Source organism: Tribolium castaneum, chromosome 1, assembly GCF_031307605.1.
Source record: "Tribolium castaneum strain GA2 chromosome 1, icTriCast1.1, whole genome shotgun sequence".
NCBI lineage: Eukaryota > Metazoa > Arthropoda > Insecta > Coleoptera > Tenebrionidae > Tribolium > Tribolium castaneum.
The window spans coordinates 31,325,165-31,351,839 of record NC_087394.1 but is presented as its reverse complement, the minus strand read 5'-3'; the positions used below and the strand labels follow the sequence as shown (position 1 = coordinate 31,351,839).

At 35.3% G+C, this 26,675-nt stretch overlaps 7 protein-coding genes and 2 long non-coding RNA genes across 11 annotated transcripts; 7 read left to right on the top strand and 2 right to left on the bottom strand.

The window, feature by feature from the left end:
- Window positions 1–197: 197 nt before the first annotated feature.
- Window positions 198–2,451, top strand: Mys45A (Mystery 45A). The gene is made up of 3 exons (XM_965340.4): window positions 198–873; window positions 922–1,165; window positions 1,216–2,451. Exons 1-3 carry the CDS (start codon window positions 238–240, stop codon window positions 2,403–2,405), a joined length of 2,070 nt encoding a protein of 689 aa, XP_970433.1. The 5' UTR covers window positions 198–237; the 3' UTR covers window positions 2,406–2,451.
- Window positions 2,452–2,537: 86 nt separating this feature from the next.
- On the top strand, window positions 2,538–9,975 carry Sugb (Sugar baby). The gene is made up of 8 exons (XM_965410.4): window positions 2,538–2,717; window positions 2,774–2,862; window positions 4,365–4,720; window positions 4,774–5,185; window positions 5,232–5,419; window positions 5,471–5,941; window positions 8,818–8,986; window positions 9,165–9,975. Exons 2-8 carry the CDS (start codon window positions 2,799–2,801, stop codon window positions 9,245–9,247), a joined length of 1,743 nt encoding a protein of 580 aa, XP_970503.2. The 5' UTR covers window positions 2,538–2,717; window positions 2,774–2,798; the 3' UTR covers window positions 9,248–9,975.
- On the bottom strand, window positions 9,728–10,249 carry LOC107397513 (uncharacterized). The gene is made up of 2 exons (XR_001574596.2): window positions 10,149–10,249; window positions 9,728–10,092 (listed from the first exon to the last, which is right to left on the bottom strand). It is a non-coding gene; the product is annotated as an uncharacterized LOC107397513 (long non-coding RNA).
- Window positions 10,068–12,328, top strand: Phyhd1 (Phytanoyl-CoA dioxygenase domain containing 1). Of its 2 annotated transcripts, none has more exons than XM_965485.5 (5): window positions 10,068–10,690; window positions 11,048–11,197; window positions 11,283–11,547; window positions 11,607–11,852; window positions 12,085–12,328. In XM_965485.5, the coding sequence occupies exons 1-5, from the start codon at window positions 10,670–10,672 to the stop codon at window positions 12,258–12,260; spliced, it is 858 nt and encodes a 285-aa protein (XP_970578.1). In that variant the 5' UTR covers window positions 10,068–10,669; the 3' UTR covers window positions 12,261–12,328. The 2 variants fall into 2 exon arrangements, with proteins under 2 accessions (XP_970578.1, XP_064213313.1); XM_064357243.1 differs by lacking the exon at window positions 10,068–10,690 and adding an exon at window positions 10,761–10,901.
- Window positions 12,329–12,398: 70 nt separating this feature from the next.
- On the top strand, window positions 12,399–13,577 carry LOC135266465 (uncharacterized). The gene is made up of 2 exons (XR_010334524.1): window positions 12,399–12,667; window positions 12,732–13,577. It is a non-coding gene; the product is annotated as an uncharacterized LOC135266465 (long non-coding RNA).
- On the bottom strand, window positions 13,561–17,157 carry RanGAP (Ran GTPase activating protein). Its single transcript, XM_965556.4, has 6 exons — window positions 15,462–17,157; window positions 15,218–15,405; window positions 14,852–15,166; window positions 14,156–14,794; window positions 13,906–14,109; window positions 13,561–13,805 (listed from the first exon to the last, which is right to left on the bottom strand). Exons 1-6 carry the CDS (start codon window positions 15,571–15,573, stop codon window positions 13,659–13,661), a joined length of 1,605 nt encoding a protein of 534 aa, XP_970649.1. The 5' UTR covers window positions 15,574–17,157; the 3' UTR covers window positions 13,561–13,658.
- Window positions 17,158–17,315: 158 nt separating this feature from the next.
- Tcjheh-r5 (juvenile hormone epoxide hydrolase-like protein 5) lies at window positions 17,316–19,005 on the top strand. The gene is given in 3 exon segments (NM_001168430.1): window positions 17,316–17,592; window positions 17,713–18,689; window positions 18,736–19,005. Coding segments are annotated over 3 exon segments (1,371 nt in total). The 5' UTR covers window positions 17,316–17,415; the 3' UTR covers window positions 18,953–19,005.
- A 1,573-nt stretch (window positions 19,006–20,578) lies between these two features.
- On the top strand, window positions 20,579–22,326 carry Tcjheh-r1 (juvenile hormone epoxide hydrolase-like protein 1). 2 transcript variants are annotated; one of them, XM_015977766.2, is made up of 4 exons: window positions 20,579–20,699; window positions 20,754–20,987; window positions 21,042–22,015; window positions 22,064–22,326. In XM_015977766.2, the coding sequence occupies exons 2-4, from the start codon at window positions 20,811–20,813 to the stop codon at window positions 22,278–22,280; spliced, it is 1,368 nt and encodes a 455-aa protein (XP_015833252.1). In that variant the 5' UTR covers window positions 20,579–20,699; window positions 20,754–20,810; the 3' UTR covers window positions 22,281–22,326.
- Window positions 22,327–24,363: 2,037 nt separating this feature from the next.
- Window positions 24,364–26,092, top strand: Tcjheh-r2 (juvenile hormone epoxide hydrolase-like protein 2). Its single transcript, NM_001168455.1, is given in 4 exon segments — window positions 24,364–24,629; window positions 24,740–25,481; window positions 25,536–25,770; window positions 25,813–26,092. Coding segments are annotated over 4 exon segments (1,386 nt in total). The 5' UTR covers window positions 24,364–24,443; the 3' UTR covers window positions 26,036–26,092.
- Window positions 26,093–26,675: the final 583 nt, after the last annotated feature.

The following is a 26,675-nucleotide window of genomic DNA, read 5'->3' as shown; positions in this document are numbered from 1 at the left end:
TACTCCTAACTTTTTGATCCCAAATCTAAGGCCTTTTATTAAAATCTAACTAAAACAAAGTTTCAAGAATAACGAGGAAATGTCGCTATAAGAATTGTGAGCCTGAATAAAAAAATTCGTTCACGTAATTTATCTACAAGTAAAGTTTTTAGATTTTGTTATGTTGGTGCTAGTGTTAGGCTCGTTTTTTAGGTTAGGTGTTATAACCTCAATTGCACGTGTTATAAAATTGCGAAAATGGTCCGAAGACACAATAACCAGCTGCCTGAAAACCTCCCCCAGCTGCAAAATCTCATCAAACGAGACCCCGCCTCATACCATGAAGAATTCACACAACAGTATCAACATTTCCAAAACACAATTCAAGTTTTTGAGTTAAGCCCCGACCAAACTAACAAAACTTTGGACGACCTGGTCATGTTCATGGCACAAGTGTCGCACTGTTACCCCAAGGAACTCATCAACTTTCCCCAACAGCTGATCGATTTGTTGGAAAAAAATAGCACAGTTTTAAACGCCACCATGAGAATGACTTTTTGCCGGGCTCTTATCCTCCTCCGTAACAAGAATTTGTTAGCCCCCACTGACCTACTGGAATTATTTTTCAAGCTTCTGAGGTGCCAAGACAAGGCCTTGAGGTCGTTCTTGGAAACTCATATCATCACAGATATCAAGAACTTGAACGCGAAACATAAAAATGCCAAGTTGAACACAACCTTACAGAATTTTATGTTTACAATGCTGAAGGACACTAATTCAAGGGCTGCGAAAATGTCAGTCGATATCATGATTGAACTTTACAAGAAGAACGTTTGGAATGATGCCAAAACAGTGAACGTTATTGCGTCAGGTTGTTTCTCAAAATTCACAAAAGTAAGTGAAATAATTTTATTGCCCACAAACTATGTTTTGCTACTCTAGGTAATGGTAGCTTCCATGAAGTTTTTCCTAGGGAAGGACTCTGACGAGAAAGATTCAGACTCCGATTCTGATGAAGAAATAGACCCCAAAGAAGTGATGATGGCCAACAAAGTCAACAAAAAGACAAGAAAAAGGGAAAAACAGTTGAGTAAAGTAAAAAAATTGGCATCAAAGGCTTACAAGAAGAAATCAGCAGCGCCAGTTTTTAATTTTTCTGCTTTACATTTGATCCATGACCCACAAGGTGAACAATTTATTTACATTTTTTATTTAAAAAAACGATATTTGTGATAGGTATGGCGGAAAAACTCTTCAACCAGATGGAAACAACAAATAAACGATTTGAAATCAAAATTTTAACACTCGATGTTATATCACGGCTCATTGGCTTGCATCAGTTGTTTTTGTTCAGTTATTACCCGTACATTCAGAGATTTCTCCAACCGCATCAGCGTGAAGTGACAAGAATATTACAATTTGCGGCACAAGCAAGTCATGAGTTGGTCCCTCCAGACGTTATAGAGCCTGTTTTGAAAACTTTAGCCAACAATTTTATTACTGAAAGAAATTCCTCGGATGTTATGGCTATAGGACTGAATGCAGTGCGTGAGATATGCTCTAGGTGTCCTCTTGCGATGAATGAAGACCTACTGCGTGACTTGGCAATGTATAAAAACTACAGAGATCGCGCTGTCATGATGGCCGCAAAATCTCTCATCCACTTATTCAGAAATACAAGGCCTGAGTTACTGCATAAGAAAGACAGGGGGCGCCCTACTGAAGCAACTGAAGAACTTGGGTCCATAACTTATGGACAAGTTGATGCCAAGGATTATGTACCAGGGGCTGAAGTGCTTTTGAAAGAAGATGACAAGGAGGTTGAGATTAATTCAGAATCTGGTTCTGATGATGAGGAATGGGTTGATATTAAACACTCTTCTGATGAAGAAGGCGAAAGTGAAGACAATTGCAGTGAAGAAGAGGAGGAAAAAGAAGAAGAAGAAAAAAGCGAATCACCGGAACGCAAAATATTGAAAGCCAAGTCTTCCAAAAGAGAGCTGGCGCACAAAGTCACCATCGACCGCATCCTAACTGATGAAGACTTCAAGAAAATTGACATGGCCAACATCAGAAAACAGGTCCAGGGCCCTAAGAAGGGAACAAAGCGGAAAATCGAAGAAGTTAAAGTGAGTGGGGCGTCCGAACTTGTCAAATTGGGTGATATTGAAAACATATACAAAAAACGAAAGCATGATAAACAGACAAGGATTGAAAGTGTTAAAGCGGGCCAAGTGGATCGAGAGAAGTTTGGCTACAAGGACGGAAGAATGAACATTCACTGCTCGAAAACAAACCGGGAGAAGAGGAAGACGAAAAACTACCAAATGGTCAAACACAAAATGCAAAGGAAGGGAAAACGCAGCTTCAAAGACAAGCAAATTGCGTTAAGGAATCACTTGTTAAAGTTGAAAAAGATGAAATAATTTTGTATTTATCGTTTTGTTATTTAATAAATGAAAAAAATCACTATTTCTATTTTGGGATGATTGAAGAAATGTCAAGATTTGACACGTGACGGATCACATAACCTAAATGCGTCCCTGTACCCTAACCACAATCCATTTATCGTGTCATTTTACCGTCAGTTCTCACGTTACACAAGTGAATGCATGTTATAATTTAAATATTTTAGTGATAAGGCACTCACTTTCGAAGTCCTATTAATTCAGACCTCCGTTTAAAAAAATTAACATATACCCATTTAATGTTTGGTACTTGAAAAGACATTCAAACAGGTATTTTGAGTGGCTCAGGTGGATATTAATAATTGTTAACTATCGTCGTGTTTTAGGCCCAGAAAAAATAAGAATTCGAAAATGTTGGACCGAGTGAATAAAGATTTGCTTCCTATGAAAGCGCATTATTTTCTTTTTAATGCAGGTAGGTGTTCAAGTACAAACTCAAAATTAATAACAAAAGTTTTTTGGACTTTGGTACTCTCATCAATAGTTTCGGTTTCTTAATTACAATGCCATTGTTTATTGGAGAGTACAGTTTTATGCGACTATTGTTATACAACGTTATCTTCTTTTATTGTATGATATGATTACAAAATAACGAACTCTTAATAATTACGATACCCCCATAATTGTTGTAATACTGAAATATTTTTAAATTTATATAAGCCATCTGCATATTTACGTATGTAATGTGTTGCAATATTGTGTTATGAATAAAAGACCTTCCATAAACTTTATAAAAATACGAATGACTTATTTAAATTGTTACACGTTTGTAACTTTATTGCAGAATTTACATTTTTTGGTTTTGCAATTACGCTAAAATTCTATGCTTAGATTACGTTTTACAACAAAAAATAGTCAATACTGATGAAAATTAAAAGACAATTTGTTTTGCATGTATTTTTAATGTTATAATATACTATAATAATGTGTTGTAAGTTGTAAAATTAATGTGCATGCCTTAATGACTTATTGTTTTAATTTTCTCAAGAGATAAGAATTATTGGAGCAATTTGATGGTTAAAACAGTGTATTTTATTGTAATAAATTAAACCACAAGTCTACAGAAGACACAAAAGACAATTTTCACAAATCCTTCTGTTTTTGATATAAATCTGTCCGCATGAATTATGATGAAATTTTTTAACTCATACGTACACACAGATCCATGTTACTGTTTAATTTCAATAATAAAAATAAAATGACTGATACGATTCGGGCCATACGGTGTTATCACGTCACTGATATTTGCATTTTTGTTTATTAAACCTTTGAGTATTCAAATGCAATCTGTTGAATAAACCTAGCTCATGATTATTCGTTTTTATGACGCAATATGCAGCTGCTGATTAGTTATCACACCGTTTAACACTAAAATCATCCTTCAGATTAAAGGGAGCGTTCTTGGAGGTGTTGAATTTTTGAGAAAACCGCATTTGAAATTTTTTCTTTGGGCATGTTTTAGTATTTTTATTCGCAAAAATATCACGCATAAAATATCTTCACAATACTATCAAAATTTGGTGTCCTAATAAGAGCATCAACAACTCGAGCCAAAAATAGCTTTCAAAATCCCAGTTGGGTAAAACAGTTTTTAAATTCGTCTAAAGGAGCGAAAGAATATTACTTCTAATTATAGTACGAATATCAAAAACAATGCTTACTGATAATTATTATCATAAGTACTTTTCATTACCTTAGGTATAAATATAAACCACGATATTAAAACCAAAAGAAAACCGATAGCTTGACAGACATGACGGAACTTTTTTACTAGGTACATATGCAATAAAGAAAGAGTAGTCAAACTGGAATTTAGAAACCCCTCATTTCGTAGAAAATTCTAAAATTTGAATATAATTTGCATATTTTTTTGTTATTTTTTTTTATAAATTATTTTTTTAATCCCATTTTTTTAAGGGACCGGCCCGGTCCAACCGTTCCTCTCCACATACGCACGACAGCTCGGTTTTTCCGCAACAATCGTAGGACTAATTTACACAATTTTGCCAATAAGTGGCATGCTTGCAAAACCGATTGTGGGTGCGATAGCTGACCGGTTCCGTTGCCAAAAACTGATGTTTCTGGCCGCTCAGCTACTAACAGCTGCCGCTTTTCTAGCCATCAATTTTTCACCTGAAATCCCCAAAGACCAAAAAGTCCATTTTGCGTGCGACGGTGACGCAGTTTTTGATACTTCACCGCTCACTAAAGTCGAAATTGACGACTGTCTCGTGGACCAGTTCCAGAAAACACCCGGAAACGTTACGTGTCGAGTAAATTACGATTAATGCAATTGGCCAGTTTTTATTACGCTATTAAATCGTAGATGAACTGTCCAATGGAGGAGCAGTTTTGGAAAGTGGTTGTCCAGTACTGGAACGCGACGGAATACCAGAACTACCATCCTGATAATTTCGAATTCACTGCGTTCGTAATTCGGGAAAAAACAATCAGGATCAACAATGCCACTTATTTCGGTTTTAAATATGTGGAACTGGACAGTGGTAAAACCACCAAAGCTTTATGTCCCTGTGGGAAAGAGTGCCACATTTCGACGGTTTGTGACATCACTTGTGATGACTACACTCTGAACAGTATGGTCACTCAAACTGCAGTGAGTGATGAAGATGTTTACAGTAAATCACAATTTTGGATTTTTCTCATACTCATGATTTTTGGTTGGGTGGGGCAAGCTGTAGTTGTTAGTGTTGGAGATGCCATCTGTTTCCAACTGCTGGGTAAGGAAATAATTTATGAAGGCCCCAAACATTTTATTTTTTCTAGGCGATAAACCCAATCGGTACGGCTACCAACGCCTGTTTGGGGCCCTAGGTTGGGGAATATTCAGCGTTATAGCGGGCCTTATGGTGGACTCTCTGAGTGAAGGTTCCTCAAAGAAGAATTTTGAGTCTGCCTTTTATCTCTCTTTTGCCTTTTTACTACTAGATTTCGCTGTTTCTAGTAACCTGAAAGTGAGTACTATTTCCTGTGGTAACACCGATTTGATTAATTTGTTTTATTAGAATGCTCAAACGAAGCAGTCCACCAGTATTCTCAAAGATGTGGGCCGTTTGTTGGTCGAATTCCGCATTGTAGTTTTCCTAGTTTGGTGCATAGCTGTAGGGATGTGCACAGCCCTCATGTGGCAGTTCCTCTTCTTCCTGATCGAAGATCTTGCCAAAAATCAAGGTTGCGATTCGCAAGAGTGGATCAAGACTCTTGAAGGGATCGTTCAGGCTATTCAGACACTGGCTGGAGAAATGCCGTTTTTCTTCTGGTCGGGGAAGATTTTGAAACGTATTGGACACATAAATGCAATGTCGTTGGTTCTTCTGGTCATTGGGATCAGATTTATTCTCTATTCGGTTATAACTAATCCGTGGTGGTTTTTACCGATTGAGTTTCTCAACGGGTTGACTTTTGGGCTGTTTTATGCCTGCATGACGAGTTATGCCAGTGTTGCAGCGCCACCAGGGACTGAAGCGACAATGCAGGTAGGTTTTTTGTGAACATAAACTTCCACTGCTTTCACTAAGAACACTAACACTATCACAGTTGATTCACGAACGAACGGGAAATAATATTTCTCGTGAAAAAACGTCTTAAGTTTTGTAGTTGAAACTGCACTACAATTAATGTTTTCAAAGCACATCGTAGACTTCATCTGTAAAAAAGCTCTTATGCTTTTGAATGATTAGTTCTCACACGATTTGTCTGAAGAATCAAATCAATGCAGAATAAGTTTTAAAAGCTGTTAATTTTTTTATAAGCCCATAAACATAGAAAATGTGATGGATTTTTTCTATTTATAATTTTAATAAAAAAATTCACGGTACGGGGTAATTCTGTCCAGCCCTACAATAGAAACTTTTTAACTTCCAACGTACCTTTGAACCTTCGTAAAGGACCAAAACAAATAATAAATTTATCAAAAAACCTGATGGTCTTATGTTGAACGGGAAACTCTTTACGTATTGACTTTTTTATTTGTTATTAATTAATTTTTTCAAAAAATTTGGCGTTTTTGTTAAATAAATAAAAAAAGATTAAATAAAAAAGTACACTATACAGGTTCATTCTTTACTATCCTACAGTAAGGTGACCAACTTCAAGAAATTCAAAATTAGGACATCAATAATAATATTACCGAGTGTAAAATACTGACATAAAACATGAAAAAAAGCTTCTTGGTGCTTGTTACATTTGTGGCTACCTTTGCATTTTTTGCTTTTTGCAAAATTTTTATGGAGTTCTATCCAACTCAACACTAAAATTTGTGAGTTGGGTTTAGAAGCTAGAATTCTTGGGAAACCTGTCCTTAAGATGGACAAATCGATGGAAAATGAAGGGTTTTTTTCGTTAACTGGAATTTTTGGATTTTTTTTTTGATTTCAGTAATTTTTCGAAAATTTTCGTCAATTTTTATTCCAGAAAAAAATGAAGCCAAAAAATCAGGAAATTTTATCTTCGTGGCAACTTAAAAATCTTAAACCGAGTAATTTGGGTCTGTCTGGATAAAATTAGGACAAATTAGGACATGAACATAAAATAGGACGAAACTGTAAAAACCTAAACCTGTCCTGGATAAATCAGGACCTTTGGTCACCTTAGCCTACAGTAGACACTTATCAACTTCTAGTGTAGCTTTGAACTTTTGTAAAGGACCCAAATTGACCTTCTTAATTCAACTAGGAAAAAATTGCCACAAACTTTGCAATTTTAAACGGTAACCACTCATTTTTATTGCACCCTTGAATTCGGTTTAGCAAATTGAGTAAAATCAGAGTCTATATTTGGAGAGTTGGGACACTGAACGTCAAACACCTAATTTTTGTCCGAATATTTATTTGCAAAGATTTAAAAAAGGCACAGCTCTCGAACACTTTGCGATAAATGAATTTTTTTTCATTTTATAACCGAAGGCTTGAAAGTTACATAAAGCCATAATTAAATACAAGGGGCTCACTGAAAAGAAGCCATCATTAAAATAAAAATTATGTGTGACCTCTGCTTAAAGGTTGAAGTAGCACAAACATACAGAATACATTTAAGAGGCCCCCTTGGATAAAAATAACCTGTATGAGCTTTTTGAGTAAAGTGAGTCCAAACGTTTAAACTTGAGTGACTTGTTGTGGGGCCACCCGGAATTCTTGTTTTACTGCTGATTTGATAAAGAATCAGCTAATAAGTAATAACTAACTCAAAATGTTAAAGTTTGTCAATTACTGAGCATTCTGCGCAGTTTTTACTTGACTTAATTATTCCAACAAGGAAAGGTAAGAAGTAAAACAAAACCGTTTTTCGTGATTATTTCAAGAACCGCTAAGTACCCTTTACATAAGTGGAAGCTCTGTGTAAGATGGCTCTGGGGCCTCAAAAATCGAAATACGGCCCTGCGTCTCTAGAATCATTTTTTGCCGGCCGTCCCAAATTTACATGAGATACATGAAAACTCCGCTTTTCTGCATGTTTAGGGACGGCATTTACTGTATATTTTGCATTCGTTTGAAGCAGAAACGAACTTATTTGAACTAAAAAACAACTAACCTGAAAGTCCATCTTGTCGTTTTCAAAAGCAGATTCCAGCTCGTTATGATGATCTGCAATCGTCATATTTCCATTAAAAAGTCGATTTCAGTCTTTTTGGCACTGAACACACGAAAAACACGGTTTTAAAACTTGAAAAAACGAAAGGACGCTCGCGCTTGCAAACACGTTGCACTTACGCATGATGTCATGTTGTCATGGCAACCAGATTTCATTGGTTGATTTGTGAAGTTTGAGAGAGCGCGGTCGATTTAAAATTCGATAAAGTTTCTCCAATTAAGAAAATTTCAGATTTTTGTACAAAAACAAAGATCTACACGTTGTAACAATGGCATATTAGATAAATTATGAAAAAGAAAGACAATGGATGAAATTTCCACAACTTCAATATTTTTTTAATATTTTTTATAAATCTTGTGATTGGTTATGCAATTTATTTTTCACATTTTGCAAATAAAAAAACTTTTAATCTTTAATTCGAATGTTGTTTGGTTAATTTTGGTTGAATATTAAACAATTTAGGCACAAAATCTAAATTTGAAAATAATGGCTGTGCTATATTAGAATACGTTCGTTCTTCCAGTAATTACTTTTTTAATTGATAACAAACGACAATCATCTTTTGTTATTTAAATTAAACCCGAGTGGATTGTTGATGACTTGATGAGTAGGTACTTATAGCCGCTTAATCATTAATTTGTCTAACAATGACACTCAAAACAAATAATCTCACTAACTTTTCCTTAACATTAATGCATGCATTACACGAATTGGACTTTAAATCCCGTTGTCAACAAATTACATAAGACTTTTTGTTGTGAAGGGCCTGGTGGGCGCCATCTTCGAGGGCGTGGGCGTCTCGTTGGGAAGTTTCGTGGGTGGCCTCATTTACGACGCCTACAGCGGCCCTTGGACCTTCAGACTGTTCGGCATCGGAGCCCTTATAACATGTTTGTTGCATGCTGGTGTTCAATTTTTGATCAAACGATCAGGTAATAACAAGGCTTCAGTTGGGTTGAAATGAACAAGTCGGGTTTAATTGGCTCATTTACTTATTAGAACAAAAGGGTAACAATCGACAAGTATTAACTTAACTTTTATTGTCAATAACGTAAATAAAACTAAACTTTATTAACATTATTTTATTTCATTTTTTGTTGTTTTTGTTAGATTATGAGGCTCGTTACACGTCGCCTTCCGAGGCCTTTAGTGCTCTCTATGACGATCAGCAAGAAATGACCTTAGTCGAATAACAGCATGGACGAAGCGACCAATTCAGCCTTAAGCAACGAAAAATACGCATTTACGCGTTACTTAACGTTGGATTGTGCAAACATTTTGTGATAGCTACTTAAATCCCTGCCCTAATCGGACACATCAGTGGTAAATTCCACCAAATTATCGTCTTCCTTGACCCACATTTGGACAAACATTGATGTTTCCGATAAGTCTTGAATATTAAGATACGATTTTAGTAAAAGAATGACGAAATTTAAAAAACCAGGCTCAGGGATCATAACTTAAGCCGGCTTAAGTTACAGACGAATTTATTTAATCCTTTTATTACTTAAGTATTATTGTTTCCCGACTGTCCTCGAGTTAACCTTCACCAATCACGAAAGGTTATTCTGCGTTTACTTGTGGTTCTTGTCGTTAACTTGGGAATTCTTTTAGAGAATCGAACAGGGCATTAAAAAATTTAGATTTTTTACAAAAAAATTAAATTATTGTGATATCTTGTAAAGTTATTTATTAGCGCAATTTACTAACAAGTTATCAGTATTTTGGTTCCTCGAATTAATTTACTTACCAATTGTATGTATTATGGTCTCTTTTGTACACTTTTTAATTTATTGTTTGTTACTTACCTTTGTTACGTATCTTATATTACTTACCTGTTGTAACAATTATGTTTTTATAATTTGTATATTTTGTTCCGTGGTTTTGTGCGTAGCAAGTCAATAAATTTGTTTTTATTAAAGTGTGTTATTTTTTACCTTTTCACCAAAAAAATTGGATGAAATCCAAAAAAATCACAAACAAATATAAATCAGAGGAGAAATAGTTCGACGAGATCAGCAGTCAACCCACAAAGTTCCTATTAAACACATGATTACAAAATCATCGATATTTTTAATGCAGTTCGATACTTACTATGCGAAGGCTACGACTGGACTGACGAAAGTGTTAAAAAATTATACAACGGTGGTATTTATCAGCGAACCGTTTGTCTCAGATAAGATTTAATGTAATTGTATGATGTAAATTTTATGACGCTATTACTGCGCGACTTTCAAGTTTTATTTGAGAGATAACAAACTGCATTATATTAGTTAAAACCTGAAATGTTTTTTTTAATTTAATTATTTATTTGAAATCGCTCAATAATTAAAATATTGCAATTACAAAAATAATTATTTGTTATTTGTAAAAAGGGCAGATTTGAAAATTTTGAACACAAAAATCTAAATTTAAAAATCACTGCTCACCCCCAGCTTACACACAAAACAGAAACGCATGCGTTAAGAATCGCTCGGCTTATAGCGGTTCATAATTTCAAAACGAGACCACCACTATTTAATTATTCAGAGATCGTAACTAGTTTGTTGAATGAACTAAATCGAGACGAAAGTGTGTATTAATATCGGTTGATAAAGTGTGAAAATATTCCAGACATGTGGAACATAAAACAGCAGGTAAGTGGGCAGTTAATATATTCAAGACTTTTTAAAATGTATTTATTGTAACGACAGTATTATTAATAATGGAAAGGTCAGATTCAGATATGTTTTATCGCTTGGTTAAAATCACAATTGACTATGGCATTTATAATGTGATAGTTTTGAACGATGTGTAATTGCAGCTTAAAATATCTGCAGTGTTGAAACTACGTGGGAGGTGCATCAGGTAAATAAAATTCTCCGACGCCACGTATTTCGAAAAAAGCCTTTGTTTCAAAAGCAAAAATAGCTTTATCTGACCTCTTGTAAAACATTTTTTCCAATAAACTTTCCAAATATCTTATCACAGTGTTGAATAAATGTTTGTTTCAGTTCGAAAAGGATGGCTATGTTGTTCTTGAAGACTTCTTATCAGAGACGGAAATAAACGAACTTAGGGCAGAATGCGATAATTTGGTAGAAAATATGCCAGAGGAGTCCAAAAGGGCTGTTTTTAGCTCGGCAGATTCAAATATCTTGCAGGTACAATTTTCACGCATGAAAGGCCTGGTTCATGGCACCAATGACCAGTTAATTAAAACACCAAAGTAACACAGAATTGTTTCAGGATAAAGATAAATATTTTTTAGACAGTGCCGATAAAATCAGTTACTTCTACGAAGCGGACGCTCTGGGCCCAAACGGCGAACTAAAAGTCAAACCTGAACTGTCTTTAAACAAAATCGGTCACGCATTACACGAACTAAATCCCGTTTTTCGAAGAATTACTTTAGATGAGCGAGTGAAAGAGTGCTGTTTCCAGCTGGGATTCGAGGACCCGGTGGTGGTCCAAAGCATGTACATTTTCAAAAATCCTGGCTTGGGCAGTGAAGGTGATTACAACACAATTTTTGTACGTTTGCCAAATATGAATCACCCTTTTATTTTTCAGTTATTGCTCATCAGGATGCGTCCTACTTGCACACAGAGCCGGTCAAGGTGGTCGGTTTTTGGATAGCACTAGAGGACGCCACGCTGGAAAATGGGTGTCTCTGGTTTTCCAAAGGGTCGCACAAAAGCGGGGTCCACAGGCGATACATCAGAAATCCAGACAAAAACTCTAATGATTTGTTGATCTACACGTCGCCACCGCCGTATTACCAAAAAAGTGGATTTACAGCGGTGCCAGTCAAGAAAGGTTGGACCCTATTGTATTGTAGTAACTTTTTTTTTGTACACCATAAAATTTTACAACAGACGATGGTGTTTAAGATAAGCAACTCTTACAATAACTGTGACCTGATCGGTTCGTCAGAAAGACTACAGCCTGTCTGCAATAAATCACAATAATTGGGGTAATCATAATAAAACTTAATGGTGTACAAAGAAAACGTTGCTACAATAAACAGTTGAACAATTTATAATTTTAGGCACTTGTGTCCTCATACACGGCCAAGTTGTCCACTTCAGCGAGCCCAACAAGTCGGAAAAGTCGCGGCACGCCTACACTTTTCACGTCGTTGAGCAGAAAAACACGAAATATTCGGAGGACAACTGGCTGCAGCTGCCCCAAGACAAGCAATTTTTGAGTTTATATAAAAATTAATTTTTTGACAAAAATATGCAACGAGATTTTTTATTTTGTATTTTATTTTTATTAAAATATAAAATATAGCGCGGTGTTTAATTTTTATTAATCCTGACAACGGTAGTAAACTTTTTATTCGTCCCTTGTACACGACGCTCCCACGTTAGTGACTTTGGTTTTGTCAAAATCAAAACCCTTGATCAAATTCAAATTTCTAACCTACAAACCAAGAACTTTCAAGTTTTTGGAAAAGTTACGATGAGAAAAGTTTTTGCACAATGTTGGCCGTTATCACCACTTTAAAGGCGGCAATTACGTACACGTTTTACATCAGTGTGAAAACGGGGCAATTTATTGTCACAAGTTTGGCTTTTCTTCTGACGACGGCCGGATCGTTCATAAACAAGCTATTTTGTCTGTTGACGGTAATTTTGGAAGACTTTACCATATTTCTCCAAGATGTGATCCACCGTCTTCATTGTCTAACAGAAAGTGTGGTCTACGTTTTTGAATGGCTGGCTGAAAAACTCAACTATTGCCAACAACTAACTGGTGTCTTAAAATGGCTTTCTGGAGTTTGCACTGCTCCTATAAATGGAATACTCGCAATAGTGAGCGCAGTTAAACACATTTTTGTCATTATGAAGCAAGTTGTTATACTGTTTGGTGACGGAGTGTGGTTTATCATAGTCTTTGTACCAAAATCTGTACTGTCTCTGGGGCCTCTGACGTACAATTACTTGAAAAGTTTGTGTGTTTACATCTTAGACAGCATTTGTAACAATGTTACGCTAGTTTATAAGTTAATTTTAAACTCAATTTACAGTTGTTACCACTTTGTAACAGACGTACCGCTAGAATCGCTCATAGGTTTGATAGTCGGGTTATGTTTCTTGTACATTTTTTCCCAGTTCTATTCTGTCCTATTCTCCTATTTCAGAAACATAGTGTCTTCGTTTTTTACCGCTTTAAGACTGAAGTACAATCATGTGAAAGTGGCAACTTTACGTTTCTTGTCGCGTATTGCTTTAAAACATAGTTCTAGACAAGTAATAGAATGTAAACCACTGAGTACAAATAATGAAGACGAAAAAAACGAGGGTTATTGTGTAGTCTGTCAGGATAACTCTAAATGTGTGTTAGTTTTGCCTTGTCGACACTTATGTTTGTGTGACGATTGTACCCCCAGACTGATGCGCTACAGTGGGCAGTGCCCCATCTGCAGGAAACGCATCCGCTCCTCAATGAAAGTTTACACATAGTGGAAAATAATTTAGTCTTGTTTTAGAGAACTGATTGTTTTGAATGATTAAATAAATTTTGTAATTTGGGAAATGTGTTTATTTGTTGTCTATACTATGAGATACACATCCATTTTTGGCAGTTTTTAATTCAGTTAAAAATATTAAAGCACGATCATCGGCTTCCACTTTTATCTTTTTGTAAAAACACAGTGAAGGTATTTTTGGTAATTTCCGTGACGTAATTTTTGTCCATAACGCTCCTCAGCGCCTTGGCACAAGCGTCCAAGTTCCACGTTGGCTTAAATTTTTTATCTTCAGCCTAAAACACAATACAAAGATTCAGTTGGCAATACTGTAGTGAATTTAACAGTTAACGTTGCCAACTTGATTCAAAGTCATAGACCACTTTGACTATTTACCTTTATTAAGCCTAAATGTATCAAAATTGTGTTGTTCACCAGACAAGAATTGTTCGTTTTGTCAGACCATGTGAACAGTTCTTTGTACAACCTTTCCGAGCAAGAAAGCGCCAATTTAGAGACGTTTTCTTTGCTGCTGTTGGCAAGAGACGCGACTTTCATTAAAACGGGAATAAAAGTGTTGACATCAATATCGTCACCTTTCTGTAATTAAGAGTTACTAGGAATTAAAACATTAGGGGAAAAATACTTTAGCTTCTCTTAAAATCAGCTCATTTCTGGCATCACCAAGTGCAATAAAAATTTCCTCAGTTGGCGAATTCAGAAAATCGGTGGCTGTTTTTGGCTCAATGATTTCCTCCTCCATGTCACTCTCAGTGTGCGACACTTCTTCACTGGTTTCCTCCTCACTGTCCTCAGACTCATCCCCGCTTAAACTTCCCAAGGAATTTAATTTGCCTATTTGTTTAATTTCGGTTTCAATTTGTTTACGACCGTCTTCCCCAAACTGATTTCCGTTCAAATTTAACACTTTCAATTTACTTTTATTCGCCATGGCTTTAACCAACTGAAGCCCCCCTTTCAGGCGAATTTCGTTGTGCCCAAGTGTTAACTCCTCCAAGTTGGCATGACCAGTTTTTAAAACATTTGCTAGAGAAATAGCTCCGGCAGTTTTCAGCAAACAGTCGCCAAAATTGATTTCTTTCAACTGTTGCAAGTGTGGGAGGGCTTTAGCAATGGCCTCAGCCCCCTTTTCACCAATCGTATTGTCATTCAAGTTTAAAATTTGCAGATTTTTATTTTGGGTAAAAGCCTCAGATAGTGCCGATATGCCAACGTGGTAAATACCATTCTGGGGCATTGCTATTTCTTCAAGTGTACCAATCATCTGTGAAGAAATATTGTTTTGTCAAGTTATAGGTCACTGATTGGAAATTTATTTTACCTTGAAAACCTCAGCAAGTGCTTTTGCACCTTCATTCTCAAGTCGGTTTCTTCCAGCGATAAAAACCTTGAGCTGGAGTGGTTTTCCCGTTTCTTTACTAGAGTTATAGCAGTCTGTTAGGGCTGACGCTAACAATTTACCACCAGTGATGCCTAGGCCGTTATTATTTAACCTGAGTTCTTCTAAAGCATAGCATGAGGAGCTTCTCAAAAGAGCAGCAAGTCCTTCGACACCAATTGGGCCGAAAGCATTGTCACTCATGTCCAGTTCAGTCAAGCGGGCACCTGCCGTTACTAAACCACTACCAAGAAATTCCTGAAATTTTGACTCAATTTTTTTGTTTGTATATAATTGGTTAGATTATACCAAAGCTTTCGGTATTTCTGTTTTCATTCTGCCCGTAAACATGTCCTTCCATAGCGCTCTCTTAAACTCGGGATGTTTTTCCAATGCTTTGGCAATGCCTTTGGACGCTTCAACTCCCAAAGTATTGCCTTCCAAGTTTAAAAATTGGAGGTTGGTGCATTTTTCTATCTCTTCAATTACGCTTTTTGCTGCGAGTTTGATAAATTTATGTCGATTGGTGCAATGGGGTTTGATATAACCTTACCGTCATCAACAGTATCAAGTTTTAAAGACTGGCCGGCAAAGGTGACCCCAGTGGGGCTCACACGAGTGCCTTGTAAGGCACTTGTAAGGTCGTCTACATTGGTATTTGTCATTTTTATTATTTACACAATACTACAACTATTATTTAATAAATTACAATCGCTCACGCGTGTCAAGCCGTTGGAATTTTTTAAAGTTGGTTCAGATATTCAGAAATTCTCGATTTTGACCTTAAAGTGTTTGACGTTAGGTGTCATTTTTCTGGACTGTCAGTTTAGGCATGTAAAATAGAAAAGTTCCTAAAAGAGCTTGCTTCCTCGATATACGAGGAAGGATTAAAAAATTTTACCACAATGCAGTAAGCATCAAACCTATCTTATCTTATTTTTAACAACGTTAAAGATACCTCTTCTCAGATTGTTAAGAATTATAAAAAAATATTGTGGAATCTTCTTACAAAGAGCGAGTCATTATTGAGCGAAGATAATAATGAAAAGTGTCCAAATACTAAAAAAACATGATAGTAATAATTTTCCTCATATGTGAGATTACAAAGAATAGTAATTATAGTAGTCGTCGTCTGCGAATAAAAGAAATATTGGACAATAAAGAATAAATCTGGCATTAAAATTGCTGTATTATTACTTTGAGTTTTAACACTATTTCAGCTTTATTGGTCGTTTTATGGGAGAAAACCTAACACATACTGGATAATGAAGAAGTATTTCTGAGCGTATTACATGTTACTGAACTATTTTCAATAGAAATAGCGTTAAAATTAGTAAAAAAATTGTTGTTAACACTGTTCTTTTACCAAACAATGCGTAAGTTACGAGCTGATATGCGTCAACCATTTTGCGAATTTTTTTTTTTGGTTGGTAAAAGTTGTCAATGTAGTGTCCGGATTCAGGAATAACACAAATTGTGGTGCTTTTTTAAATAATCTATTTAATTATGTTGTTGTTTTATACGTTTGGAGAAAAAATAGTGTATATTACTCGGACTGCAGTCGGCAGTCAAGCAACTAGCCTTGGCACATATGTATAACGCTTCGCTTATACTCTTAATATCCTAATAATACAATTATATACGACTATCTTCAATAAAAAATGTTTCCGTTTCAATCTCAATATAGAAAACCAATGGCAAAGTCCAGATAGACAACAAACTTTAATTTCGACGATTTCGCGAGCTTTAGAAGTTCCAACGTGTCTTTTAAAAATATTTTTTGGACATATTGAGGTCTGCTTTAGTACGGTCTGGTAGAAAAGTAAAATAGGTTCACTTTCTTAAGAACCATTTGGGTACAAATGAGTGACCTGTTACCAAGACAACTCAATCCCAAGAGCACGCTATTTTCACCAGGATGGACAGTGAGAAACTGTACAGCTTTTACATACTGTGCAGGTATATTTTTTATTGATCTTTCAGCGTCAAAAGATTTCATTTGTATTTTTTTATATTTCAATTTATTTCTAGTTTTTAATAATAGTTAGTCATCATATTTCAACAGTGAAATGCTGAATCAGAATGAGTGGAAGAACTGAAAAATAACTCATTCCACCTTCGTTTTCACCAATAATTTTTATTTTTATGCCGTGTTATTTGTATCACAAACAATTAATTATAGTAATTAGTGCAAAATGTCTATAAATCCATTGTACATGACTTTGTATCAAACATCCAAGTCATTAAAACTTGCCAAAAACTTGTGGAAACAAGTATTGATGTGTCTAGACCTATCTAAACTTTTTATATGATAAATATTTGAAAGTCATATCTTATGATAGGTAAGTGTGTGCACGAATTACAGCTATCAATTTGTATTTATACTTTAAAACTTTTATAAGCCAGAGTCATAGTTCAAACTTCAGTAGCGTGTTATCCTCCCAAGCGGTGCGGTCTCATCGTTTGTAAACAATTTAAATACACAACCGGCATTTAACGCGCAAAACATGGGCCTAATCATCAAACTAGTTCTAGTGATTATCACAGTCCTAACAGCTTACCAAATCAGTAAACTGTTCGAAACCCCACCTGTTCCAAAATTAGAAAACACTTGGTGGGGCCCCCGCGACCCCTCGAAAGAAGACACCGCGATCAAGCCTTTCAAAATCAATGTCTCTGACGAGGTAAACAAAAACACCAAACCAATTAGCGTACAAATAAACAGACAACAAAAATATCACTCAATCAAGTTCTAGGTCACCGTTTATTGTCGCGAACGTCGATTGCATAATCTCATGTTTTAGGTTCTCAAGGACCTCCAGCACCGCCTGGCCAACGCGCGCCCCTTGGTGCCCCCACTCGAGGGGGCCCAGCAGCACTACGGCATGAACACCAAGCTCCTGGGCAAAATCATCGACCACTGGAGGACCAAATACAACTGGAGGGAACGCGAGAAGTTCCTCAACCAGTATCCCCAGTTCACGGTCAGCGTCCAAGGACTCCGACTACACTACATCCACGTCAAACCCCCAAGTCCTGGAAACCTCAAAGTCCTCCCGCTCCTCCTCCTCCATGGCTGGCCCGGATCAGTCCGGGAGTTCTACGACATTATCCCCCTCCTAACTAAACCGGCCGAAGGCCGCAACTTCGTCTTCGAAGTCATTGTCCCGTCACTTCCCGGTTACGGATTCTCGGAGGCGGCAGTTCGCCCCGGTCTGGGTCCGATTGAAATGTCCGTGGTGTTCAAAAACTTCATGAAACGGATCGGTTTTGACAAATATTACATCCAAGGGGGCGACTGGGGGGCGCTGATTGTCCAGAACATGGCCACTTTGTTCCCGGAACATGTGCTGGGGGTTCACTCCAACATGTGTTTCGTTAACACCCCGTTATCCAACTTGAAACTTCTTTTGGGCAGTATTTACCCTCCCCTAATCGTTTCAAAGGAGATGGAATCGAAAATATATCCGCTCTCGGCTTTCTACTCAAATATTTTGCTGGAAATGGGGTACATGCACTTGCAAGCCACCAAGCCCGACACCGTGGGGGTGGCTCTGAACGATTCTCCGGTGGGCTTGGCGGCCTATATTTTGGAGAAGTTCACCACTTGGACCAACGCGGACTGGAAGGATTTGGAAGACGGGGGTTTAACGAAAAAATACAAGCTTGACGATCTTTTGGACAATGTCATGATCTACTGGGTTTCTAACTCGATTACAACTTCGGTGCGTCTTTACTCCGAGGCGTTCAATAAAGCGCAGTTGAGTCTAGGAGTGGAAAGGTAAATTTACAGAGATGTTTACTGGCAATTCAGTTTATTTTTGTAGAATTCCGTTGAAAGTCCCCAGTGCTTGTGCAGTGTTTCGCAATGAAATTGCCCATCAGCCGCCGGCATTGTTGAGTGAAAAGTACCATAATCTTGTCCATTACAGTGAAAAGTCCGATGGTGGACATTTTGCCGCTTTTGAAGTGCCCAAGATATTGGCCGAGGATATTTTTGTTGGGGTGGAGAAAATGATTGCCGCTAATTCGCCAAAGAAATAATTTGTATCACTACCTGTTTTGTTATTTTTCTAATAAAAAGGTGTTGTTGAAAAGGAGTTTTTTTCACTACCTTATAAAAAAAACAAAGAAGTTAAAAAAATGTAGCCGGTAGTAAAATATGTTTTCTTTTACTTATTTATGAGGCATCACCCTCTGTATGTTTATTCTTTGGTTTATTTTAACAAAACAAACAATGATATGTTTAAGATAGGTATGTTTATATAATTTGCTTATGAAAGAAATCTATTATTATTATTACAGTAGAACCATGTTTATCCACATAAAAGTGGTTTCCATACACCCTTATACGTAATTAATTTTAATTGATATAAAGTCAAAGAAAAAAAGTTCTACACGTAATAACCAAAAACCAACGATGCTTATTATGTTTTTAGATAAAAAATTCATTAAAAAATTGTCGTTAGGCCTCCAAAAGAATTAAATTTATTCGTTGTGTAATTCACATTTTCCATTTCATTGTCATTTTCCAGCTAATAGTTATCTGTAATTAAATGTAAGTTTCAAAACAAAAAATACAAAATAAAAATGTTGTAGTCCGGTTTTATTCTGCCCCTAAATGTATGATACAAAATTTATGCTTTGTCATCATCAAATTTTTCAGATTCATCTTTGATTGTTTGTCTCACTTTAAAATAGTAGTTATAATATTGGTTGTCCTTACGAGAAACGACAGAAACCAATCACTTGCAATTTTAGATATTTACGATTACGAGGATATTTCTTAGAATAAGAGTGATTCTAAAATAAGAATGCTTAAAGCACATGACTTTTTTTAATTAAAATTTTAATAATTAAAACAATGATTTTAATAAAAAATGTTAGTATTTGTACGTATTTGTATTTTTAACAAAGTTACCAATTATCACTCTCCGTTTTTTAAATTGTTTCTGTATTATTTGCTTGTTCATTCTCTGAGTTTTCAAAATAGTTTGAAACGAACGTAAATTTGGTAAAAATCGTAGATCCATTCACGGCAAAAATATTTCCTGAAGACATTTTTATTTTCAAATCGAAGTTGAGTGAAGAAGAAAATAATTTTAAAGAATTTGTTTAGGAAAAAACCGAGATACCTATTAAAGAAGCCGAAGAAAGGCAAGAAGAATTAAAGAGGAACGCTCGATTAGTCTAGCTTTCTTAGGAAAGCACTCGGCTTTTGCTTTTAAATATTTTATCTTCTCTGTACATCTAATTTTTTTTAAACAAAGCTTAATAAACTCTTACTTAAACGTATACTTTTGTGCAAAAAATTTAACAAAATAAATAAATAAAAAAAAGTTTTGTGTGAGTGTGATTATTAGTTTTTGAGATACATACAGTGAAAAATACATGCAAGAGACTCATCTTACAAATAAGACTTAATTTCTACACAAAAACGGCGTAACTAAATCGCAAATGTGTTGTAAAAAACATGTTCGACCAATTAAAACTTAGTTGAAGCGAAACTTTACCAACAAGAGTTTACTTTTATTTTATTTTAAAAGCACACATTTTTGGAGCATTTTTGAGAATACTTTTACTTTTGGCAAGTTTTTTTTAGAACCAAAACTTCATTTTCGCTGTTTCTTTATTTGGTATGTAACAGACAACAGGTATGTACTTACTTTAGTAATAAATAAAATTATCCTCAGAATTATTCAAAAAAACAATTTTAGCAAAACCATTTAGTTTCCAAACGCACATTTTGTGGAAACCAAACGTGAAATGTGTTTTCAATTTTTGTGATAACGTAAAATCCACAACCAATTCAGCTTTTAAGCCAAATGCATAATTTAACTTTTAGTACTGTGTTATCATCCATTCCGAAACGGTCACACACTCAAATTCAAACATTTAAAACATGAAACTTGCCACAAAAATTGGTCTAACAACTGCAACAATTATAACAGCGTATCTAATTGGAAATTATTTACTAACCCCGACAATTCCCAAATTAGAAAACACCTGGTGGGGCTCACGTGACCCTTCAACCGAAGACACAACAATTAAACCATTCCGAATTAACGTTTCTGAAGAGGTGAGAATAAAAGTAAAGTAAACAGCACACAAATTGCAATTTTCTGTGAATAAGGTACTCGAAGATCTTCAAAATCGCTTAGCCAACACAAAACTGACACCACCTCTAGAAGGCATTCAGCACCAATACGGCCTAAACACCAAACTTTTGAGCAAAATTGTGACTTACTGGCGCACGAAATACGACTGGAAAAAGCGCGAAATTTTCTTAAACAAATATCCCCAATTTATGGTAAGCATCCAAGGCTTACGCCTACACTACATCCACCTAAAACCCCAAAAAAGGGACAATGTTAAAACCCTCCCCATTCTCCTGCTCCACGGTTGGCCTGGATCAGTCCGCGAGTTTTACACCACAATCCAGCTGTTAACAAAACCCACCAAAGGGCGCAACTTTATTTTCGAAGTCATAGTTCCATCACTCCCCGGTTTTGGTTTTTCGGAAGCGTCGGTTCGCCCAGGTCTTGGGCCAATTGAAATGGCCGTGATTTTCAAAAACTTAATGAAACGGTTGGGGCATGAAAAATATTTAGTGCAAGGGGGCGACTGGGGGGCGCTTATCGCCCAACAAATGGCGGTTTTGTTCCCGGATCAAGTCCTGGGAATTCACTCCAATCTCTGTTTTGATACTTCGGTTTTGTCTGCTTTGAAATTAGCTTTGGGGAGTTTGTACCCTTCATGGGTGGTTCCCAAAAACTTCGAACACAGATTATATCCTCTATTGTCTTTCGTTATGAATTTGGTGGAAGAAACAGGCTACATGCACATTCAGACCAGTAAGCCTGACACTGTTGGAGCAGCTTTGAATGATTCTCCGGTGGGTTTGGCCGCTTATATTTTAGAAAAATTCATTTCTTGGACTAACCCTGACTGGAAAAATTTTGAAGATGGGGGGTTGTTGAAAAAATACACCTATGACGACCTTTTAGACAATATTATGATTTATTGGATTAGTGGGAGTATAACGACTTCAATGAGACTCTATTCTCATGCTCTCGATAACGTAATGACAATAATAAATGTTCAAAGGTAGGTTTAAAATAAAACATTGAATGTTGATTTAAACGAGTATTTTAGGATTTCTATAACCGTACCAAGTGCTTGTGCAATATTTCCCAACGAGATTTTCCCACAACCTGGTGCAATGTTAAGAGAAAAGTATCAGAATCTTGTTCATGTCAGTGAAAATTCGGATGGAGGGCATTTTCCAGCGTTTGAATTGCCGCATGTTTATGCCGAAGATATTTTCGTCGCGACGGAGAAGATGCTGGAAGCTAATTCCCAAAGGAATTAAATTTTTGTTAAGACTTTATTTAAAAATATAAAAATGTTTGAAAACACATTTTTTTCAATTTTTTTCAAACATTCGATATGAAAATTATTGTCAGCTTGATTTAAAATATGAATTTCACACACACGTTGTTAAAACGTAAAATTATGTTTATCTTTACGGTGTATGAAAAATTAACCGTAGAAAACAATTATTGTTGACTTGTGCAAAATCTCTAGAGCTATTCAAAAACATAGCACAATTTATAACAGAATGGTTAATTAATTTTCAACGTTTTGAATTTGTTTTTTCTATATTTACAATAGGTAAGATAATCACTTTACCTTTACAAACCTGCATCCTACTACGTTAAAAAAAAGTTTCAAATATTTTAAAATTCTTAGATTATAGGTCAACGTAAGTCAAAAAAATCAAACTTTTTTACTTTTTTTCAAGCGAAACAAGGTACGAATAGCTAGTCATTTAGTACGTAAGTGTTAAAAAAACCTCAAACCAATTACTTTCTTTTATAATGATTATAGAATATTAATAAAATGTACACCTTCATTTATTGTATTTTGTTTCAATCGAATTTTATGTTCTAAAAATGTATTATCGTTTTTCTTTGTAAATTTGTTTAAATGTGATATAATATTTAAATATGACTCATTTTAATAATTCAAAAATTTCATAGTTTTGTTGTTACCTAAAAACCAAATGTTTTAACATGCCCATAGTGTACAAACTTAAAAACCAGTGAAAAAGTCTTGAAGTTCCAACACATATGTCATATGAGCCAAAGGCTTTGTTATTAACGTGTTCTCAAGAGCATAGAATTCTTACATTTTGACAGTTTTTTCAAAAGTAATTTTTTTGCCAAAATCTAATTTTATTTTTCTTAAAAACATGGCTAAGTCCTTAAAATTTGGACATATAAAAAAAGTATCTGTAATAACAGGGCCAAATCATTAATTTTCAAAAACTACTTTAAAAACAGAGTAAAGTTCTTTAAAAGTGTTGTGTGCTGTCAGGGCTTTATTACTAGTGGCGTATATAAAAAAATAATGTACTTATCTATTTATAATAATTTCTGAATAGTCATTATTTTTTTTAAATACTACAGTAAAAATACTTTTTTGAGTGATTTTTCCACATCTGTTAAAACTATATTTAAACAATTATCTAATAATTAGAATAAGAATGATAACAGATCATTCTGTTAACTTCATAAACTTTAAATAAGAGCGAATTTTAATAGTTATTTATTTAATGAGTTTGAGTGTAAATCGGACGCTTTATTTCACAAATGGATTTTTAAACCACGAGTGAAATCGAGTGGTTTATCATCCACGAGGCGAAATAAATGAACCGATTTACACAAAAACGAGTTGAATACAACATTTTATTCTTAGAAATAGACTCAGCAAGGCTTAAAATTGCTTTAAATTTGTTAAAAATAATTTGACGTTTCGTACTGAGAAATGCCAGACAGTTGTCAAAACTTCCTTACACAGGAGAAAAACCGTAAATTTTGACAGTGTCGAAGAATAAAAATTCTTTTTCTTACGAGTATATTTGTTATTACATTAGTAACAAAAAGTTTTTAGTTGTAGGGTCGGTTTATAGAAAGTTCCATCAAATTTTAATTCGTTGTTAAAAGTTAACAACGCGAATGGACCAACCAAATAGTTCCAATTTGGTCACGTGATCAGTTAATCACGCATTTAATCCCGGATTAAATGACGCTTCTATAAAGCGGCCCTTAGTTTACTAAATTCGAAAATTTGTTTCAATTGTTTGATACAATAACATCATAACAATAATAACATCATAAAAATGTGTGAAAAGAACTTAAATCATTCCGAGAATAAATGCTTTTGTTAACACTTATCCCGCTTCCGCTACTAAAAAATCCTTTTCTCCAAGGTTGTCTGACTCGCAAATTATTGTCATGCAGACAACAAAATAGTAAATCTCGAATGCTCATCATGAAATATAAATTTAACTCTATTTTGTCGTGTAAACATCAACTGCTTAGTCATTGCCGTTTTATCTAATTTATCTGTTTAGTTGTAGGTCACTTACAAGTTGGAACAAAATAATATTCATATCTACTTGCAATCAACACCTGAAGGTTGTTGCTTGTGACTAAAATACCTAGTTGTAGTAAAATATTACGTATTTACAATGGGTTGTGGTTGTGTTATTGTAACTGCCATTGCTGTTATTTTTATATTGAAATTTGTACATAAAATCAAACGGTTTTTTAAAGTACCTACAGTGCCATATTTGGAAGAGACGTGGTGGGGACCTAGAGACAAAACCGAAGAAGATGATTCAATTCAACCCTTCACAGTTAAAGTACCCGATGAGGTAATTGCAATTTATATCTAATTGTTGTTTGTATCGCTTTGATAAGAGAATTATTTTTTGTCTGCTAGTGTTTTATTTATAGAAAGACAACAATTTTCTTTTATTTCAAGGTGATAACTGATCTTCAACAAAGACTACAAAACGCCAGGCCACTAACCCCGCCTTTGGAAGGCGTTCAACACCAGTACGGAATCAACACAAACCTTCTCAAGAAAATTGTTGACTTCTGGCGCAACGAATACAATTGGAAGGAACGCGAAACCTTCCTCAACAAACTCCCCCAATTTACCGTCAGCGTCCAAGGCCTACGCCTACACTACATCCACGTAAAACCCGAAAAAACCGATGGTTTGAAGGTCCTTCCCCTATTAATGCTGCACGGATGGCCTGGATCCGTTCGGGAATTTTACGAAATCATCCCACTTTTGACCAAGCCCCAGCCTGGACGTGACTTCGTCTTCGAAGTCATAGCACCATCGCTTCCCGGTTATGGGTTTTCTGAAGCTGCGGTACGGCCTGGGCTTGGGGCCATTCAAATGGCAGTGTTGTTCAAAAATTTTATGAATCGGCTTGGTTTCCAAAAGTATTACATCCAAGGAGGGGACTGGGGGGCTGTTATTACACAACACATGGCAACTTTATACCCGGAAAAAATCCTGGGTCTCCACTCAAATATGTGTTTTATCAATACGCTAAAGTCTCAGGTTAAATTGTTCCTGTTCAGTTTTTATCCGACTTTGATTGTGAAGCAAGAGCACGTCAATAAGGTGTACCCTTTGTCGTCAAAATTCGCAAAAACGTTGCTGGAAACTGGCTACATGCATTTGCAAGCGACAAAACCTGATACCGTTGGTAATTTTTAATTTTTTGGAAATTTGGAAAATAATAATTAATTTTTTGAAACAGGGGTGGCTCTTAATGATTCTCCAATCGGTCTAGCCGCTTATATTTTGGAAAAATTCATAACTTGGACCAACCCAGCGTGGAGGGACTTGGAAGATGGTGGTTTAACTAAAAAATATTCCTACACTAGTCTACTGGATAACGTAATGATTTACTGGGTGACCAATTCGATAACAACTTCCATGCGATTGTATGCGGAAACTTTCAACAAAAACCAAACCAAACTCGGAGTTGCAAAGTAAGGTTTTTTTTGTTAATTTGGTTTCATTTTCCGTTTTAGAATTCCGACCACTGTTCCGACAGCTTGTGCCAGATTTTCGTACGATCTAGCATACAGTCCAACTGCTGTTTTGAAGGAAAAATACAAAAATATCGTGTATGAGTCGGATTATGATGCAGGTCATTTCGCAGCTTTCGAAGAACCGGAGCTTTTGGCTAAAGATATTTACAAAGGGGTTGAAAAAATCGAGCAGTTTCACAAAAACAATGAGCGTTTAAGTTGAAAAATATTGCATGGACGATGGAATATTTTCTTCTGTTAATAAAGAATGTTATTTTAATTTTTATTTTTTTCTTATTTACTTCTATTGATCAATTTTAGAAAATTCGTATTTGTCTGTTAAGTTAAAGTATTAAAAATCATCCTTTTTTTTTTCATCTACATATTCAAACCTATTCAAAAATTTAGTTCAAAAGACTAAAAATAAAAGCGTTTAAAGTTCTACTGTCTCGTTGCTTCATAAAAAAACATCAAATTCTTAATAGGTCAGGAAAAACTTAAGACAATAAGATTAGAAAAAATAAAAAAAATGAAATTGAAATATTTTTCAAAACACTACAAATACAATTAAGAAATATGTTATAAAGAAAGTTGTGGAGAATTAATTTTTCTACAAAAAAATCCAAGAAGCTACAATTAATTACACTAAACGGACGTTCAAATCCGCTCAAACGACAACTCGTGCCGGAGAAACACTTTTTAAAACAATTTAAACCTATGTGAAGATAAAGACATGACTAACAAAATTTTTTGAAGATAATTCAAATCCCTATAACTTTGTTCCTTATTTTTTTTGGTATCTTCTCACATATTCGTGACGTTTAAATTTAATTCACTAAGTTTTTGTAAAATTTTTACAATTA

Coding starts and splice junctions, on each gene's coding strand:
- Mys45A (XM_965340.4), top strand. CDS start 238: ATGGTCCGAAGACACAATAACCAGCTGCCTGAAAACCTCCCCCAGCTG. Junction 874..921: donor GTTTCTCAAAATTCACAAAA/GTAAGTGAAATA, acceptor TTGCTACTCTAG/GTAATGGTAGCTTCCATGAA. Junction 1,166..1,215: donor TTTGATCCATGACCCACAAG/GTGAACAATTTA, acceptor TATTTGTGATAG/GTATGGCGGAAAAACTCTTC.
- Sugb (XM_965410.4), top strand. CDS start 2,799: ATGTTGGACCGAGTGAATAAAGATTTGCTTCCTATGAAAGCGCATTAT. Junction 5,186..5,231: donor CATCTGTTTCCAACTGCTGG/GTAAGGAAATAA, acceptor TATTTTTTCTAG/GCGATAAACCCAATCGGTAC. Junction 8,987..9,164: donor ATTTTTGATCAAACGATCAG/GTAATAACAAGG, acceptor TGTTTTTGTTAG/ATTATGAGGCTCGTTACACG.
- Phyhd1 (XM_965485.5), top strand. CDS start 10,670: ATGTGGAACATAAAACAGCAG. Junction 10,691..11,047: donor TGTGGAACATAAAACAGCAG/GTAAGTGGGCAG, acceptor TGTTTGTTTCAG/TTCGAAAAGGATGGCTATGT. Junction 11,853..12,084: donor AGCGGTGCCAGTCAAGAAAG/GTTGGACCCTAT, acceptor TTATAATTTTAG/GCACTTGTGTCCTCATACAC.
- RanGAP (XM_965556.4), bottom strand. CDS start 15,573: ATGACAAATACCAATGTAGACGACCTTACAAGTGCCTTACAAGGCACT. Junction 14,795..14,851: donor CACTTGCTGAGGTTTTCAAG/GTAAAATAAATT, acceptor ATTTCTTCACAG/ATGATTGGTACACTTGAAGA. Junction 13,806..13,905: donor TACATTTAGGCTTAATAAAG/GTAAATAGTCAA, acceptor ATTGTGTTTTAG/GCTGAAGATAAAAAATTTAA.
- Tcjheh-r1 (XM_015977766.2), top strand. CDS start 20,811: ATGAAACTTGCCACAAAAATTGGTCTAACAACTGCAACAATTATAACA. Junction 20,988..21,041: donor GAATTAACGTTTCTGAAGAG/GTGAGAATAAAA, acceptor TCTGTGAATAAG/GTACTCGAAGATCTTCAAAA. Junction 22,016..22,063: donor ACAATAATAAATGTTCAAAG/GTAGGTTTAAAA, acceptor CGAGTATTTTAG/GATTTCTATAACCGTACCAA.